Raw genomic sequence first — 17850 nt, 5'->3', positions numbered from 1 at the left:
AAAAGAGATGAGGAAGAGACCCAATTAACTGACTTCCCCAAAACAAAGACATACGAAGCACCAAATGCTTTACACAACACTGAAAGAGGGCTGGCAAAGTGACAAAAATCAGATTAATTACCTTTTCTTTCTAATGCCTTTGAGGTTTGGTTTTGTTTGCATTGAACTTGGAACTCAGTGGTCTGCTCAAGCCTTCACTGTTGCACAGAAGTGTGACTTTGGATAGGTTACCTTAATTTTCTCTCCTTTGAAATGAAAATAGCAAGGTTTTTTCCCCTTCACTTTGAGTTGTTCTTCAGGCTGTTGTTACTCACAGACTGAGAGAGTCTCTTCCTGTACGTGGAGCAGCTCCTGCAGTGTGACCTCTGGATCTCCCTGTAACACAAATTATTAATAGTTTCTCACACTTCTTGCAATAACTCCCTGCAAATTTTAGAGCACTGCATTTCTTTTTCTTCTTTCCTTTAAGAATAGGCAAAAGGAAAAAAATTATCTAATGCCTATGAGCAAAGAGGAAGACCCCAGTACCTCCTGAGAGGCAGTGAGAGCAACATCTGTTGGATAACCTGAAGACAAAACTTAAATGTTCTTGAACTCCTGCTTTCCCATTAAAAACAGTGACTCAGCAGAGTTATTGCAGACATAAATTCTCTAGGAGACATCACCAGTGTAAGCAAGGCATTACAAGCTAGTGCCTTGCTGCAAGGTGGTCAGCAGAGTATATCTACTTGGAAAGACTCGTGCCAAAGCATTGAAGGATTTGTCATTGGCATCAGAAGATATAACAAAATGGAGGGGAAGCCCTGGGGGAGCAGATCAAGCAGGCTCACTCCTGCTCATCCCTGCGGTTAATTGAACAGTTTTAAACACAGCTATACAATCACTATAAAAAGTCTTGCCATTTTTAATAAGGCAGGAGGAGAGAATTAAAGTTAACCTCAACGACCATGGGTAAAAGCTGCTGTTTTCTGACTGTAGCTCAGCTCTGATCTGTGCCTAGATGCATTGCTTTTGTTTCAAATCCCAAAGGTTTCATTGCTACTTTGCTTCTTATTCAGTTTTGAAAGTTTTGATGCTTTTTTTAATTCAGAGCATGCACCCAAGAAGCAAGTCAATCATTTGCTGTCCATCAACAAAAAAATTCCTTGTGACTTGACAGGTCAGCTGAATTCTTCTGAAAAGCACAGTCAGGAGAGGTAGTGAAAAAGTAGAATCAAAAGTGCAGTCAGGTACTGAAAATTTGTGTCACTGACAGATCTGAAGTGTTGTGCTAGAATGCCCTTCCCTTGATACGAATCATCCAAAAGAAAGAGGATTTTTTTATCAATATGTGTATGTATTTGTGCATGTCTATGAATATCTAATTCTTGTGTTTCTTGACAAAATATGATAGAAATAGGAATTAGTTTATTAAATATGAAGGGAATATATCTCTGAAAATGTTTGTGGACTACAGGAGGTCTCAAGAGATTTGAATTTTGAAGTCAGAGTAATATTCTAAGTCACTTGAGACAGCTATTTAGAAAGCTACATATGAGCTGCATAATAGGGTATTTCCTAAAACCTGAGTTCAGCCTGGATTGTTATCTGTGATAGATGCTTTCAGCCACAAAGTGAACACCAAAATACACATCAAGAAGAAATCCACTAGTGTAGATTGATGTCAAAGAAGCTGTCTGCACTCTGACAACAGTTTAAGGCTGAAACTGCTAAAAATACTGTTTCATTTTATGTCATTTCATGGCCGCCTTTTAAAGCAACCAGAGCAGAATTGACTGATCCAAATTGGTTATATATAACTGTGCAAAGAGATCCTATTTCTCATCAAATATAGATTAGCTCAAGCTTAAGCAAAAAGCGTAAATTATTGTCCATCACAATAGAAATAAGATCTGGGTAAACAACTTCCACTTTTGGCTGAAATGCCTTGTGAAAATTTCAAAGATTTTCCAGACTTGAGTTGATGGTCAAGCATTGACTCACATCAGCGGACTTGCAGGTCACTCAGAGTAATTAATGAGCACCTTTGTACGTGTTGGCCTGGCTGCTCAGCAGATGTTTGGATCTAACTGGGGGGTTCAGCCCTGGTACAAATATATGGTTCAAGCACTGCCCTAGGCATTTATAGTGGTGCTAGCCAGTTAAATTTGATGTGCAGTCATTTAACTTCAGTTAGAGCAGGATGAAATTTTGGGGTGTCTTTCAAATGGTCGATAGGTAAAATGTAAGACCATTACTTACAGTTGAAAGCTAAATATGTGCACCAGGGAACTGTTTTTCCTATAAAGCTCTCTGGTGTCTAGAGCTATCTTAGAAGACTATCACTGAGGGAAGAGGGTCCTTTATTCTACACTGCTTCCCTGGCTTTTTGAGGGTTTTAGCCTGAAACTCCTTCACAGCGCGAATGGATTAGACCTTTTACCTGTTTGCTCTGCCCAGGCCTTTGTAAACCCAAGGCCAAAACCACTAAGGTCTCAAAAATCAGTCAGCAGCACAAGCGGCAGTAAGAAAAGCTTGCCCTTCCTGCTCTGAATACTGCTGCAGAGACACTTTGTCCATCGCATGAAGGCAGCGTGGTCCCACGCTGCTTCAGGGAAGAGACTTTTTGCCGAGATGACTGCAGGAAACTGGGGAATGCCAACCTAGTAATTAGTGTGAGGGTGTGGGCGTTTGTCCTCTTGCTTCACAGAGGGAGTGTAGGGCTATCAGCTGACAGGGTTTGCCCGGCTGTCCCAAAAAAATGTCCTCAAATAGTTCGTATTTCCCTTTGAGCTTGCTCAGAAGCTAGCTGCACAGCGTGGTGTGGGAAGGCTTTTATTGACTGCAGCTTGTTCTGACATTTATTTAGACCGCTAAATGAGTTGGGGTCAGACACACTGAATCTGGGAATATATATAATTTGAATTTTGTTGATTTTAAGAACTTTTGGTCATTCCTTTAAAGAAAAAAGTTCTAGTAATGGACTTGTGCTGCTGCTTTTTCAGTTGTTTATTCTATTTCATAATACAGCACAGTTATTTTAATTTTTATCCTTATGGTTATCCACAGTACTGCTAACAAAAGGGATTTTTTCCCCTTTTCTAAGCTTTGTTTTATGACTCTCCAGGGCTAGATGTCTTGTCATACTATCTAAACCAGTGTGAGTCCACTCCATTTTTCAAAGCCTGATCAACTCCTGTTCAATAATGCCTTTAGAGTCTCAAATCAAATGTAAAGACAGGAATGATCTGGATGATCCTTTCTTAGTTGTACTGTCCAGAGGCTTCAGCTGAGCTCCAGGTCCTGGAGCAGCAGGGATAACATTCAGTTTTAGTGAGAGGTGGTCATTGTCTTGGAGGTCTTAGACTCTAAACAGGCCTGATGCTCAAAGGCTGGGAGACAGAAAGCATTGTTGTCTCTGCCATGCAGATACAGAACCTAATTTACTCTGTGGAGATGTTGACTTTATTTTTATGGCCTCCTCTCTTTTCTTCTTCTCCTCTTCTTTTCTGTGGGAAACAGCCCCTTCCATGTATGAGGATGCCTTACTATTGAATGCGTTTCCTTGACAAAGTGACCTGGCTGCTCCTTGTGTCTCTCCAGATGCCTAAATGTCTGTTAAAACCTTGTATTATCTCTTCTCCCCCTTTTTTAAATAGCTGTTCTCTGGATCTGTACTGTTTGGTTGTGGGGTTTTTCCTCGAGTGGAGCAAATATCAACCTCTCTGCTGAAAACACAAGTAATGGTGTTATCAACAGTTCTTGAACACCCTGCTCGGCTGCAAGCTACTGAAAGGAAAAATGCCATCAGCAATGATGCCTGATTGCATTAACATCACTAGTAATGTCTTAAGCTGCTCTGCTCTGGTTTACTAATCAAATCTCAACTTTGCCAGTCCTGACTATTAAGCCTTTAAACAGTCTTAATTTTGTGAGCCTCTTGTGAGAGAGGGGAGGGGAAAAAGAAGTGAGTAACAAAGATCCAAATTTCTCCTGGCAGCAGCAGAACCCCACAGATGTGAAGACAAGAAGCTAGACTGGAGACTGTTGCCTTCCAAGCACTGCATCTTCATGGTGTACACTCAGATACCATTTCATGCTGGTCCTGTGCTTGCACTCTTCATTCTTTCCAAATTTTGGTTTCCTGAGTGGAACTCAAAAACAAAAATCCAGATAAAACCACCATTTAACTACCAGACACTTGTATACAGGAGCAGTTTTCAGTAGCAGTCACAGTTTCCCTGCTTACAAACTAATGCTAGGGCGAAGTCCTTCTTTGAAGGAGCAGGATGGGGTACTATAAAGGCCCATGTAAGGCAGGAGAGTCATACTCAAACGGCAAAAAATTGCCTACAGATTTTCAGCACTGTGTGGTATTCTGTAGAAACTCAAGGAAATGTGTATTTGAGCGTCCTGGAGAAAACTGCTTGTTCCACCCTGCAGTTGGCATAGTGTTCATGTGAGTATTGGTGACATTTTCTGCTCTGCGTTTGTTTCTGACATGATGTCTACATATTTGAAGAAGGATCTGCTTTGATGTAGTTTGTTATGAAGTGAGAAAGAGAAGGAACTGGAGGAGGCTGGGTCACTTTGGAAATGTAAGGGAGGAGGAGGGACTCCTAATTATTTCAGCCAGATGATAGCATAAAGTCCATACCATGGAAAGTATGAAGCTGTGCTCACCAGGTACAGTAACTGCTTTTTCTTAGCAGCTTCTGGAGCTCAAAAGAGTAGAAAATGGGGAGGAGATCAAGGTGGGAGCCTGTGGTTCTGCTCAAAGAAGTGCCTAATCCAAGATGGACTCTGCCTTCCTGGGATTCATTTCTGGAGGGTCATGCTGGTTGTGGCAGGATGTTTACAAGACACTATAATATTTTTTGCCACATCTCCTAAACTAAAGGCAATGCAAACAAGCAAAGCCTGTTTTTGTTAAAGCCTGAAGTGGCCCTCACCCCAGGCACCATGGCATAAAGGTCCTCAAAGGGTCTGGATGTAGAGGTGAAGGACTGCAATCCAGCAACAAGTGCCCATGCTGGAAGACCTTTGGTCCTCAGCCTGTGGTTTTCCCCATCTCCTCCTTTCCCACAGACAGGTTTGCAGGATGGAGTTTCCCCTTTGTTTCCTTCCAGAAAAGCCTCCATTGCCTCTCTGCTAGAGGCACTCACAGCACAAGGTGTGGGCTCTGCCACTTTTATGGTGACACATAAAGGGTGTTTCATTGGTAGTGTGTCAGGCTGCAGAAAGACTTGACGTTCATCACATGGAACAGTCCATTCAGGTGTTTCACAAAGATGGCTAATAGAAAATATTTGACTGTTTTTGTCCTAAGCAACAGGAATGAGACTCTGGAATTCCTGAGGATCTGAATAAACAGAGTAGGTTTTGGGCTGAGCATAGGTTCGACCAAGCCCCATTTACGTCAGAGCTCATTACTGCTTTGGAGCTGCAGCGGCAATATCATGGTTACTAATGAATCTCTCTAAATTACTCCATCTGCTCCTTCATTCTGTCCTGTCAGAAACATACACACTCTGCCCAGGAAGAGTAGAAAGACATTGAACAGTCCATTGCATCTTCTGTGCCTTATGTCTTTTTGTCTGTGTGCATTTCCAGGGCCCAAAGGGAGAAAATGTTGGTTCGATCACCCAGCCTCTTCCCAGCAGCTACTTGATTTTCAGAGCAGCCTCCGAATCAGATGGTAAGTTTTGGTCTTCATTTGCTTTCTCCAGATTGCATACTCTGTGCTAGTTAGGAAAATAGGTTGATGAAAAAAAAAAAAATTGGTATGTAAAGGAAAAAATGGCAGCTCACACAGCTTGAGATGCTGTTCGTTAGCAGTGGTCATAACAGGTCAAGCAGACTACAGGCACACTTCATATTCCTCACTGAACAGACAGCTTTCTGGCCATGCGTATGGAAGAAGGACCTAGGCTTGTGGCTGGGGAAAAAACAGAGTATATACTAAAGGATGAAAGGACTTGATCCCAAAATTGGTTCAAGAGTGGGTCTTAACTGTTTCCTCAGTTCAGCAGAGACTTTAGTGGGTTATCTGCCTACAACTTACATTAGGTAGGGATCTATTGGAGGAAAATGACATAGTGATATTGAAGAACTATTGATAGATGTCTCTCAGCCACCAGAATTTTCCTGTAAACTTGCTGTACCATGGTTTACAGTATAGCAGGCCCAGATACTGGTGGCTCCACATGTAAAATACCATTCTGGGAATTCACAAAATTGTGGAAGGTAAATTTAGGTCAATATATAACAGGCATTCCAGCTTGCTATGTGAAAATCTCTATAAATTACTTTAGCAGACATAAAATATCATTGATTTATAAGTAGATAAGAAGATTAAAAACATGTTTTCATTCCATTTGACCTTCAGACTACTGTATTTTTTCTTCATTGCCATAGCAAATTAAGCCAGGCTGTTCATTTAATGGATATTTTTCACCTACCCCACCAAGGGTGGTTATGTAGCCCATGTGCTCCTTTGAGTCTTGTCTAGAGTAATTTTAAGGACACAAGGATTTTTTATGGAGCACAGCGGGCTTTGAAAGCAGTGTCCTGGCCCAGTGATTAAGTTTTACATATTACTAGAGGCTGGAGATGGGACAATGCGAAATGCACCTTTGACATTGCAAATGCACTTTTGACATGGCACTTAGAATAGGAGTAAACCTTCTTTCATTACAGGCTTGGTGTACTGTTCTTCCTATGATTGTGCAGAGGGCTGTTCATAGTGAGGGATACAGTCTCGATACTGAAAGCTGCTTTCAGATGCCAATATAGTGAAATGATATGAAAATAAGTGGAACTTGTATAGAGCCATAGAAGCACATCTATTTCTTGGAATATTATGCTTTTGTAGCTTATGGAACAGTACAGCTTGTTTGTGTAAAAGAATACAGAATTCCAACCCAGGTCCAAGTATCACCTGCCTAGAAAGAGGTAGATTGATACAATAGTCTCTTGGGGAAAAAAAAGTGCTGTTGGGTTATTGCTGCTGATTTACAAGCATTTCAAATTCTGGTTATATGGACAGCCTGCAGAATAGATATATGGAACAGTCCTACCAAGTTCTTAGGCAATCAAATAACTTCAACAACTGTCTGTCAATCCAGATTTTCTGAATTATTATTTCCTTAGAGATCCATGTAACTTTTCTTTCTATTAGCTTAACTAGAAAATGTGCAAAGGGAGCAATGCGGTCATTGTATGTGTTCAAGACAAATTGCTGTCTCATAAAGTACTTTTTTTCTGGCATTTCAGCTGTCTTCTAAATGAAAACTTTCATTCTGGTGGAAACCTAATGATTAAACCTTAAAGCCAGCCTGGCAAAGAGACCTGTGGCTGAACTTCTACACTCTCTTTTTACGACGACTGCCATAGGCCAGTTATGTGGAGCAGAATAGCTTTAGATTTGTTATAACTAACCTTACCCATAAAGGCTCCCAAGCTAGCAATAGCTCCCAAGAGACCATCAGAGGGAAGACTTTTCTAGCTGTGATCTCTCTGTCTGAGTCGTACACCACGTGCTGAAAAAGCACAAAGGTACCATGTCTGGCACATGAGAATTTTCAATATTTAAATGCCTGTGGGAAGCTTTCTGCCCAGTGAATTATTACATGTCTCTGGTGTCATAAGAGATTAAAATAGTGAGTTACTGGAACGTATTTTTAAAGCCAAGATATTGGCCAAGATTCTTGGGAAGCGTGCCGAGGCCAGACAGATCAAAGTAGAGTTACTTTAGGATTTAGTATGACTTTCCTTTGCTGCCTCTCTGCAGTGAGGTCTTAAGGTTAGATGAAAAGCTAATGTGATCAAGGGAGGGAGGAGGAACTGAGATACCTCTCAATGAAATATCATAAATGTGTATGTAGAAAATAAATAGGGCCTTTGGTTAAGGATGAGATAATAAATGCTCTTGAACAGCACTAGCAATGCCCTAGAGCTACCTGCACAGGTTTGGAGCACCCACATTATGCCCACTGGATCCTGAGAGTCTGAGGAGCTGACCGTGACAGCCGACATGAAGTGAAGCTTTGGGATCTGTCCATTTAGCAGTGGACTTCACAAAAAAATTTGATACAGTATTGCACCAGAAATGCTAGCATGAAAAATGGTGTAATTTTCAGCTGAATGAGAGTGTTTGACTTCACAGCTGAGGTTAGTGAGCTGTGAGAAGTGACTGTACCTTGTGCAGGAAGGGAAGGCTGTGAATCTGCGGACAAGAGGGAGGAGCAGCTCATACACTGAGGCTGGCCTCCCTCCCAAACGCAGGAGCTGTCCAGGCATGGTGACAGGGCTATGCTCCTTTTGTTTGTTAGTCAGCCTGCGTGGGGGCAGTTTGGGGGTATCCGCTCCATTGAGCAGTGTAGACGTGCTAACAAGTGGCCAAACACATGGATGTCACACTCAGAGATGAGTGACTTGGAAACAGTATTAACGTCAGTAGGTGATGTAAAACATATGCAGACAAGGACACAAGGAATGGAAACTGTTACATGTAAAGAAATCTGTATAAACTGCAGCAAATTAAAGCTTGTACTTTGCAATTAATACAACCTGATTTTAAGCCCAGAAGACACTACTGAAATGGTTGTAGTCTCTTATATAGCTTTACCTGTTGTAAAGAGGCATATCCAAAAGGGTGTACCTGCATTTGTTTCATTTCTTTAATGCACTGGACAAACATAGAGGGTGCAGTTATGGTCAAGAGAGACAGGAGATTAAGGTAAAATGAGCTAAGCTAGCTGACACAAATGGGGCAGGTGGAATCTGTTCCCTTGCATAATGTTAGCTTATATTTGTAGTATGTTCACGACTCCTCTGTAGATGCAATATTGTGTGAATCTACAACATCTCTGAGGAGGTGTCCTGACCGTGTTCTCCTTAACGCAGCCTCCCGTGTTAGTAGTGGAAAATGAACCACAGAGCATTTGGCAAATTTAGCAGTAATTCATGGAGACCTCTGACTTGCTGGGTAATATTGAGTGGCAGCATATGTTAGATGTAAAGTTCTGCTATCCAGGCAACTATATCATCATCAGCTGCTACATGGCCTACTTTTTCTCTCAGAATCCCTTTTTTCCCCTCTGCTGTACCATCTGTGACAGGCGGTTGGTAGGATTTAAGGTCCTGACTTCTGGACAGCTTACAGAACCACCACCAAGCTACAGCAGATTTCACACTCACAGACCACAGCAGCAGTCTGCTTTGTGATGTGTTTTAATGACACCTGGAAGGTCATGTCAGCCTACAGGGCTCAACCTGTACAAACAAAGGGTCTGTCTTTCTTACCAGTTTCAGAAAAGAAAATTGTTTTTCCAAACCAGTGACTGTGTATGCATTCCAGATTTATGCTGACGAGTGGCTTAGAATTAGTAGTGTAAACCTGTTCCAGGCTGCCTGCCCAGACCATGCTGGGGCTGCCCCTGAGATCTCCAAACTGGTGCCTCAGACCTCCTAAGCATTTTGAGTCACCTGCTTAAATCTCATAGTGCAGATCTCCACCTTGCAACGGGCACTGCCACCAAAAGGGGAATTCAAAGTGGCAGATTACCAAGGGTTAAAGGCTTAACAGTGGAATGGTAAACTACACTTACTTATAATTTGTTCCTCATGTCTCTCCTCTCCTTCAGGCACGCTTTGAGTAGCCTCCGTTGCCTGATGTGGACGGAGTTGTGTGGAAAATCCCGATGGTCTGGCTTACAGTGTTGTTGTTTCTTTGCTAGGCATCTGGCCCTTCCCCCAGAATTGATGCTGTGATCTGAGGGGGAAATTAGATTATTGAAATAAGGGTCATGCACAGAAGTGGTGAACCAGGAGGAAGATTACAATTTGAAACCAAGTTCATGATGAAATATATCACTGGATCCTGGCAGTACTGGCAAAAATGGAAGTTACCTACTTAGCTTTATGTCTGCCCTTCATATTCCTTAGACCTTTCACAGTGGTTTAAAATCAAGGCATTTGCAACCAGACTTCATTTAACTCAGTGCATAAATTGCACCTGCAGCTAACTGAGAGATCACATCCTTGCGTCTTGACAGCCAAAGTGTAAGAAATCATGCAGACAGGCACACAAGTGGTACAGCAAAATAAGCAGTCAGCTGAATACAATGACCTTAATGTTCACTGACTGAACCAAATCAGTCTCTTCCTCATCATTCGTGATTTGTGCACACTGGAGCAAGAATTCATTGTTTCCAGGTGACAGTCTACTTCAGGTTGATTTTTAAAAGCATCTATCTTGTAAGCGTGAGACACGAGGCCAAAAGCTGAGTGACTTTAATAATTCAAGAAAAATAATATTCCCCTAGTAATGCCTCTCTGGAGGAATGTATGGTTACTGGGTGTGAGGCTTTTGAAGTCTTAATTGGCAAGAGATTCATCCCAGCCATTCTGCAGCTACAGGAATGCAATAGAAAGAAAGTATAGTCCCAGACTGCAATTTCAGTGTCCAATGATGTGATTGCATCTCGAGCAGATTTTTGTTATTGAGGAGTGCTGAGAGAACATTGGCTGGCTCCTCTGTGATCAGCTGTTGCAAAATGTGGCAGATAGACTTGGCACATCAGATTATAAATTGTTCTAGGTGAATGATGGTGACTATAAGGAATTTCAAAGCTGGATAGCTTAGTGTTTTCAATACTGCCTGTTTTTTTTCTGTGGGATATTGTTGTAATTTTAGATCTGTTCGAAGACTAGGACAGACTCAAGTTATTGCTCAAACTGAGCCTAGGTTAGCAGCATAAGCTACCTTTGGTTGTTTTCGTTAGGTTTTTTTCCAAGAGGGAGAAGAAATGGCTTTTGTCACTTGATTTTAGTAGTTCCTTTTGTCTGTGAAAAAAAAGAGTTGATGTGAGCACATGCCTGCTCCTGTTCAACCTTGCAGCCTCCAGGTTTCCGCATGGTGCCAGCAGTGCCCTGTGGACCCGGGAAGTGTCCCATAGTGATTCCTATTTGCACAACTGTACTGCAGGAGTCATCTCAAAGGACCATAAGGTGCTTTTCCAGCCTGCTGAGCCAAAAGGCCTGGAGAAAGCATACGGAAGGTTTCAAAACATATGTGGGGTGCATGTTCAGCTTTGTTTTTGCGAAGTCAAGGCAACACACGTCCTTTATTAGCTTTTTTTTCCCCAAAACCTTTCAAGAGGGAAGGAACTTGGAACCCAGCAGTGTTCAACTGATTTTTCAGAGTGTTTCCTTTTTCAAATTGTCACTGGTAACTGTCCTCATTTTACTGTAAACACATACAACAGAGAAAAAGGGTTACAGGCCTACTCAGGGGAGACGCCTCTGTTTCATCATATTTTTTTTTATAGTGAGCACAGCTGAGTGATGTGCAGATGTGTTCCTCTGACATCTCACTTTCCCGGGACATCTGTCACATGCCAAATGCTGTGATCATCATTTGCTAAAGTGATATAGGGAATGGATATTGAAACCAATGATTGGTGCAAGGAGAGAGGCTGCTACGAAAGAGAACAGGAACCCAGCCCAGCACTTGCAGTCTGGTACAACATCCACCTTGGGCACTTTAGGAACAGCCTTGTCAAAGACATTGTTCCTGGAGGGAGCCAAAGGTGGCTGGGCAACCCACCCACCTGACCAGCTCAGGTGTGGAAAGATGGGTGATGTGAAATGTCCTCCTTGTGCCAGCTGCCAGTTCGAGTGATCTAGCTGGACTTGACTTTGCACATCGGAGTGGGGGGATCTTCTCTCGGTGGGGTGTCATTTCTCCCTGTTATTATCCTCGCTGAGAACTCTGTTAGCTTGGATGAAAGATTTCTGTTGCTGAGTTTTGTAAACCCTTCTGTGTGGCTCGTGAGATATATGGGAGCGCTATGTGTAGATGGATTATTTTAACACTCTCCCTCTTTCATCCTTCCCCGTCCGCAGCCCAGGTAAGAGTCAGAGCTTACTCTGCAGGCTGCACCTTGGAAGTCAGTGACAAAATACTAAATACAATGAAAAAAGAGTCAAACTCAGAAATAACGTTTGAAAGGGAATACTTAGTTCGCAGCTCCCAAGCAGAAGGAGGTAATGCAGGTGGTTTTGAGATAACATGATCTCTGCAGAAATTGTCCAAAAATAATCGTTGCAGTAGATAGAGTAATATATCATTTGATATAAGAAAAGCTTAAAAGCCTAAAGGGAGATTCTGCCATAGGCTGACAATATCCTCTTGGGTTTTCCTTCCGAATTTAAACATATGCTTGTTTTAAGCCACAATTTGTGGAAAATTGTAACTGATAGTTGATTGCAGTGTTTTACATTGCAGCTTTAAAAACCTCAAACCTCCTAAAAGAATACCATTGTAACTCCCTCGCAGCTCTTTTTTGCTTCCTTTATATGCATCATACTGGGCTGCCATTCCTCTCTGAAGGAACCAGTATTTTGCATCTTTATCTGATCTAATTGCCTTACATACAAAACCCCCTGACTCGAGTCAACCACTCAAAATTAAAAAATGTGAGAATTAAGGTAACCATGAAGCCTTCATGCAGACTACCGTGACTATAGACGACAGCCTTTAATTATGTGACCACATACTTTTTTCCCCTTCTGCAGGGCGTGAGGAGACTTGTCAGGTAAGCAATTAAGTAATCCAAATGCTAGCACTTTTGTATCATTTTCATAATAAAGAAGAATATTACTCAATAGCAAGATCACTCAAACGTAAAAACATTTCCTGTAGACCTTTAGCAAGGAAGCAGGTTTATCTTGTGTGCAGTCCCTGAAATTGAGAGGGTATTATTTTACAGTGTCATGCTGCAATTAACACACCGTTGACTTGCAGAGAATGTAACCTTTTCACTTGCAGAGGAAACCCCGTGTTTTACATCTGATCTTGTGCCATGTATTTGTTTGGATTCACAGCACCACCTGATGGCTGAAGGCCTGTTTCTTAGCTTGGGGATGCTGTGCATCCCTTGAATTAAATTTCAGTTAGAAATGAAAACATTGATGCAATTTCTGTGTTCTGCAGGGCACAAGTAATGCTGACTGCTAATGCACAGTGAGTTCCTCTAAAGCTTTGTGTCTCTGCCTTGAAATATTAAAATTAAGCTTTTCATTTGTTGTTTGTTTGTTTGTTTTTAATTTAGACTTGTTGAATAAGATTTCAAAAAATATTCAAGTTACTCATAACCCCTTCCAGGGAGTTATCTGAAGAGATAAAAAACCTAGATGTGTTATGTAGAAATTTCCTCTGGTAGTGTGGTGGACCCCTAAGGTTTGCCCAAGCCTGTAAGCTCTCGTTAGTACCAGTGAATACAGGCAGCATGGCCTGCTCTGCCCCCAGCCCCAGGGAGGGGTGGGCTGCTGGGCAACAGCAGGGAGATGGCTTGGGGTCACCCTTGCCACCCTTGTTAGAAAGCATAAACATAGCCAGTGCGTTTCCGTAACTGTCATAAGATAATGTCTGCACGTGAGTGCTGCAGGGTGCTGGGGAGCTGACCTCCATTACTGCTCCAAAGTGCTCATGCTGCTACAAATCAAGCTACCCATCAAAGCACCTGATTTTACAAGCCCATTGAATATAAAAATATCTTGACATATGCAGCATTTCCAAATGTCAAATCATGTAGTCCTCACTCTGCAGAACTGGAAAAGAAAAGGAAAGGTAAAGAGAGAGGAAAGTCAAAGGAGGCGAGCCTAAGGAGGAGTGCGCTCTCTTGTATGGAATAACCTGAAACAGGTTTTCATCTTGGGGGTTTGGGGGAGAGGGGATATGTAGGAGGAAGTGGATTTGTGCTCGGCGCAGCCATTAACTCTAATGGGTTATCCATGCAAATCCTCCATATGGCAAGAAGGGAATAAATCTCTGCTTGGAAAGCCTTAATGCAAGAATATTTGTTAAATACAAAATAGTGTGAAATCAATTCCAACAGCCTTCAACCTTCCTAATCTTTTACTAACCATTATGTGTGATTTAATAATAAAATCATAAGCTGATGCTGAAGAAATTTATGGGATTAAATTAGAATAAATGACTGGGCTCTGCAGTGTTTGTGACTCTGTTTAAGTGCAATTCTTCAAAGTTTTGGGGTTTTTTTCTGTCTTTTACTGGTTGCAGCTTTGTGTCAAAGAAAGCACTGAAAGCTACTCAAAATTATAAACATTTCTTTGTATACGTATGATCTGGATTTTTTTTTAAACTGTCGATCTTCTTATAGAGCCAAATTTTGGTCATTTCATAGAATCATTATGGTTGGAAAGGACCTTTGAGATCATGGAGTCCGGCCATAAACCTAGCACGGCCAAGACCACCACTAAACAATGTCCCTAAGGACCACATCTACACATCTTTTAAATGCCTCCAGGGATGGGGACTCCAGCACTTCCCTGGGCAGCCTGTTCCAATGCTTGACAACCCTTTCAGTGAAGAAATTCTTCCTAATATCCAATCTAAACCTCCTGACACAACTTGAGGCCATTTCCTCTTGTCCTGTTGCTTGTTACCTGTGAGAAGAGACCCACCCCCACCTGGCTACACCCTCCTTTCAGGTCGTTGTAGAGAGCGATCAGGTCTCCCCTCGGCCTCCTTTTCTCTTGGCTAAACACCCCCAGCTCCCTCAGCCACTCCCCATCAGACTTGTGCTCCAGACCCTTCACCACCTTCGTTGCCCTTCTCTGGACTCGCTCCAGCCCCTCAAAGTCTTTCTGGTAGCGAGGGGTCCAAAACTGAACACAGCACTCGAGGTGCGGCCTCACCAGTGCCGAGTACAGGGGGGCGATCCCTGCCCTGGTCCTGCTGGCCACACTACACATACTTCTTGATGGGTATTCTGCCCAAGAGAACGGCAGGATCCCAGTGAGATTTATGCGTATGCTTTATGCTAAGTGTGTGATAGAATTGAATGTAATGGAAACATTTCCCAAATGGGACCTAGGAATGAATGTGGTCCAGGGAAAACCTGTTTGTAGCACTTGCCATTGCTAGAGCAAAATCCTTTTGTTTTCTTCCCTGCCTCTCAAGCATACTTCTAATTATTGCAAAATATATTCTGAGGAGTGTAATGAAGAGCTCTGTTTTACATGCTTGAAATTAGAGGATAACTCCCCTGATACTTCAATTCTTGAATGTTCAGCCAATTTGCAGGTGTCCTGGCCTCATTAATGACTGCACTACAGAAGCAGGCTATTTTCAGGTGCTTCCAAGAATACAGTGACGCCAGCATTGTGGTGGTTAGGCTTTAACACTAACACAGAGCTTTTTTAGTATTGTCTAGATCATTGCAAAAGGAGCCAAGGGTCAGTTTGGCTTCCTGTGCTTTTCATTTGCTGCCTGCCTGTGGGACCTGTGCAGGCCTTAAGAAAATCCAGTAAGGCTGTGCATAGGAACTGCAGTTTGTCTTGGCTCTGTGCTATGCTTATTGTTTCTGGTATTTGCAAAGTAGACCCTTCAAATATAAAGATTTTTTTGACAAGGTGAGAAAAACTGGTGCTCCGCCCAGATTATCTGATGGACTGGGCAGGGAGAAGGAATGGAGAAAAGGGAAAAGAATATAGAGAAAGAGGAAAAATAAACAGCCTGACAAGCAACTCCCTCTAGTCTTAATCACTCTGGCAAGTATTGATCATCCTAGCTCTTGCTCGGCGTGATTGTTACTGCAGCACTACACACTGTGTAGGACCTCCGAGCCAGCTTCTCGTTCAGTGATCCCGTACTAAGCAAGGGCTTGTCCCGCACAGCGCAGTGCCTCGCTATCTCCCTGCCATTGGGTATTGTGTGTGTGGTGGGGATGCCAAATGCTGAACGTGGTTTTGGGGTGTGTTACTTGCAGATGTGAGCTGCTAGGTGGTTTGAAAGCACCATACCTGTACACGTTTCCTGCATCTCGGGACAAAATCAGAAAGGGGCAAAAGGGACTGTGAACAGGTTGTGGGAGATCAGAGGAAGAGATACTATTAGGGAAGGGGGAGTTGGGGTGAGCTTCCCACTGTATTACCCGTGCAGATATATCACTCATGCAGCCACTAGAACACACCATTTCTGGCAAGATAACCTAGGGATTATATATATGAAAAATATATTATTGTACACAGTGATTTCCTGCATTATAATGAGCTTTACTCCCAGGCAAGAAGCTTTTGAGAAGCAATGCATGAATTGTCTTATTTACTCTCCTGTGCTTAAATAATTCCTTTTGTTTTCACAGGCCGATGCTGGCTGGATGCTTTGGAACTTGCCCTGCGTTGCTCCAGCCTCTTCCGGCTCAGTGCCTCCAAGCAGGGAAAGGATGGAGAAATGAACTGCTCGAGCGATTCTGCACATGCGGGACTCAACCACCTCCTGCACACAAGCACTATCTCAGACCAAGAGTTCTTCCAGTAAGATGGGGTTACCACTTCTTAATGCACAGAGAGGTGTTGCATGGCTCACACTTGGTCATTCTTTTACCTTTAGCATAATCTAGCCAGAGTCTGCTAACAAAACGTGTTTAAAAACCAGCCTGTATGTTCTTCTGCTGCATCCATCACTAACAGATGGGTTTGGTGCGTATGAAGTTTGTTGTCACCTAATGCTTGAGCACACAGACTGGGGGGAACCTCAGCTGTGTTCATGGGTACATAAACAATTTTATTCTGTCCCCTACCTTGGCCAAAATGTGTCTGGAGATGCTGGCATGAAAAATGGCTTAGCCTGAGTCAAGACTGCAGAATCTAGCTACTAGAGCAGACCTGAGTTACACAGACACGATCACTAACAGTGTCTGTCTGTTGGCTAGCACATACGGCTCTGAGTCTGATCTATTTTTTAATAATGTGTTCTCTTTTCTAATAATACTGTGTCATACTCAGCAGAGTGCACACACTGCATCCTTAGTTTTATAATTACTTTCTCTCTCTACAGGGGTTTTGAGTGGTTTCCAATTTCTTCCTTGATGCATCAGATAAATTTTTATGTAAGGGAAAAAAAACCTTCTTTCTATTTGTATTCCTAGTATTGCTGCAGCCTTTTGGAACAACTCACATGAAAGCTCTGTAAGCATTAAAAAAACCCAGGCCTTATCTGTTGCTTATAGCTAAATAGGCAACTTCAAAAATCCCTCTGGTATAGACGCTTGGCCCTTGGAGTTGGAACCGGGAGTCATAGTGTTTATTTCTAGATCTGCTGATACAAATTTGACTCTTAGGGCTCACAGCAATGCACCATTGGTTACACAGTTTATAGGGCAGCCATTCTTGCAGTCTGCAAAGATGATGCCTTGAACCATGGGACCTCACCTTTAAGCGGTTTTCATAGGCCCTGTTATAACAACAGCAGGGATCTGAGTCTTCTTCAGAGAGCTGAGGTATCTCTGGTCCCAGGGATGGCAGGATTTTGGTCTGCACTTTGCTCTGAAAGGCTCTGCTGTTCCCAGCACGTGCTCTCCTGTCCTGCCGTTTGGTTTTTTAGCTAGAGTCTGAAGAAGAACTTTACTGAAGAGCAATGGGAGAAGAGAAGGAAATCTGATATGTTACCAGGGCATGTGCCCTAGTACTTGTACAAATACTTATATTGTTCTTGGGCTTCTTCCATAATACTTCACTTTCTAATTTCTTTCTGCCTAAGAGAGAGTCTCTTAGGACCGTGCTCGCTGTGATAATGAATCCACAAACGCAGTGGACTTGTTTTTCCACTAATGAATGTGTATACAGAAGTCCAATATTAAAATGGTGCCTGTGGCACTGAGAACATTCAGGCAGACCCATGGCTACTGTAAGGAAGTGGAGAAGATAGAGTTAAAACTGTATTAAAGTATTTCCTCGAAATATTGTGCGTAAATGACACTTAAATGATGCCTCTGTTTCACCTCTTAGTTGTTCAGTGTTAAAACCCCTCTTGAATTATGAGGCTCAGCAGTGACATAC

The 17850-nt window shown here is 42.5% G+C and overlaps 1 protein-coding gene across 1 annotated transcript in view; it reads left to right on the top strand.

Annotated features, from left to right (window-relative positions):
* Window positions 1-17850, top strand: part of OSBPL5 (oxysterol binding protein-like 5) — a 64137-nt gene that overhangs the window by 19330 nt on the left and 26957 nt on the right. Inside the window, exons 7-8 of the mRNA XM_009696071.1 lie at window positions 5593-5677; window positions 16155-16326. Coding sequence (XP_009694373.1) covers window positions 5593-5677; window positions 16155-16326 — 257 coding nt within the window. The remainder of the gene's footprint in view (window positions 1-5592; window positions 5678-16154; window positions 16327-17850) is intronic.

This window comes from Cariama cristata, unplaced genomic scaffold (assembly GCF_000690535.1).
Source record: "Cariama cristata isolate BGI_N322 unplaced genomic scaffold, ASM69053v1 scaffold16362, whole genome shotgun sequence".
In the NCBI taxonomy this organism is placed as follows: Eukaryota; Metazoa; Chordata; class Aves; order Cariamiformes; family Cariamidae; genus Cariama; species Cariama cristata.
Note: the sequence above shows the minus strand (reverse complement) of the source record. Positions and strands in the feature narration are given on the sequence as shown.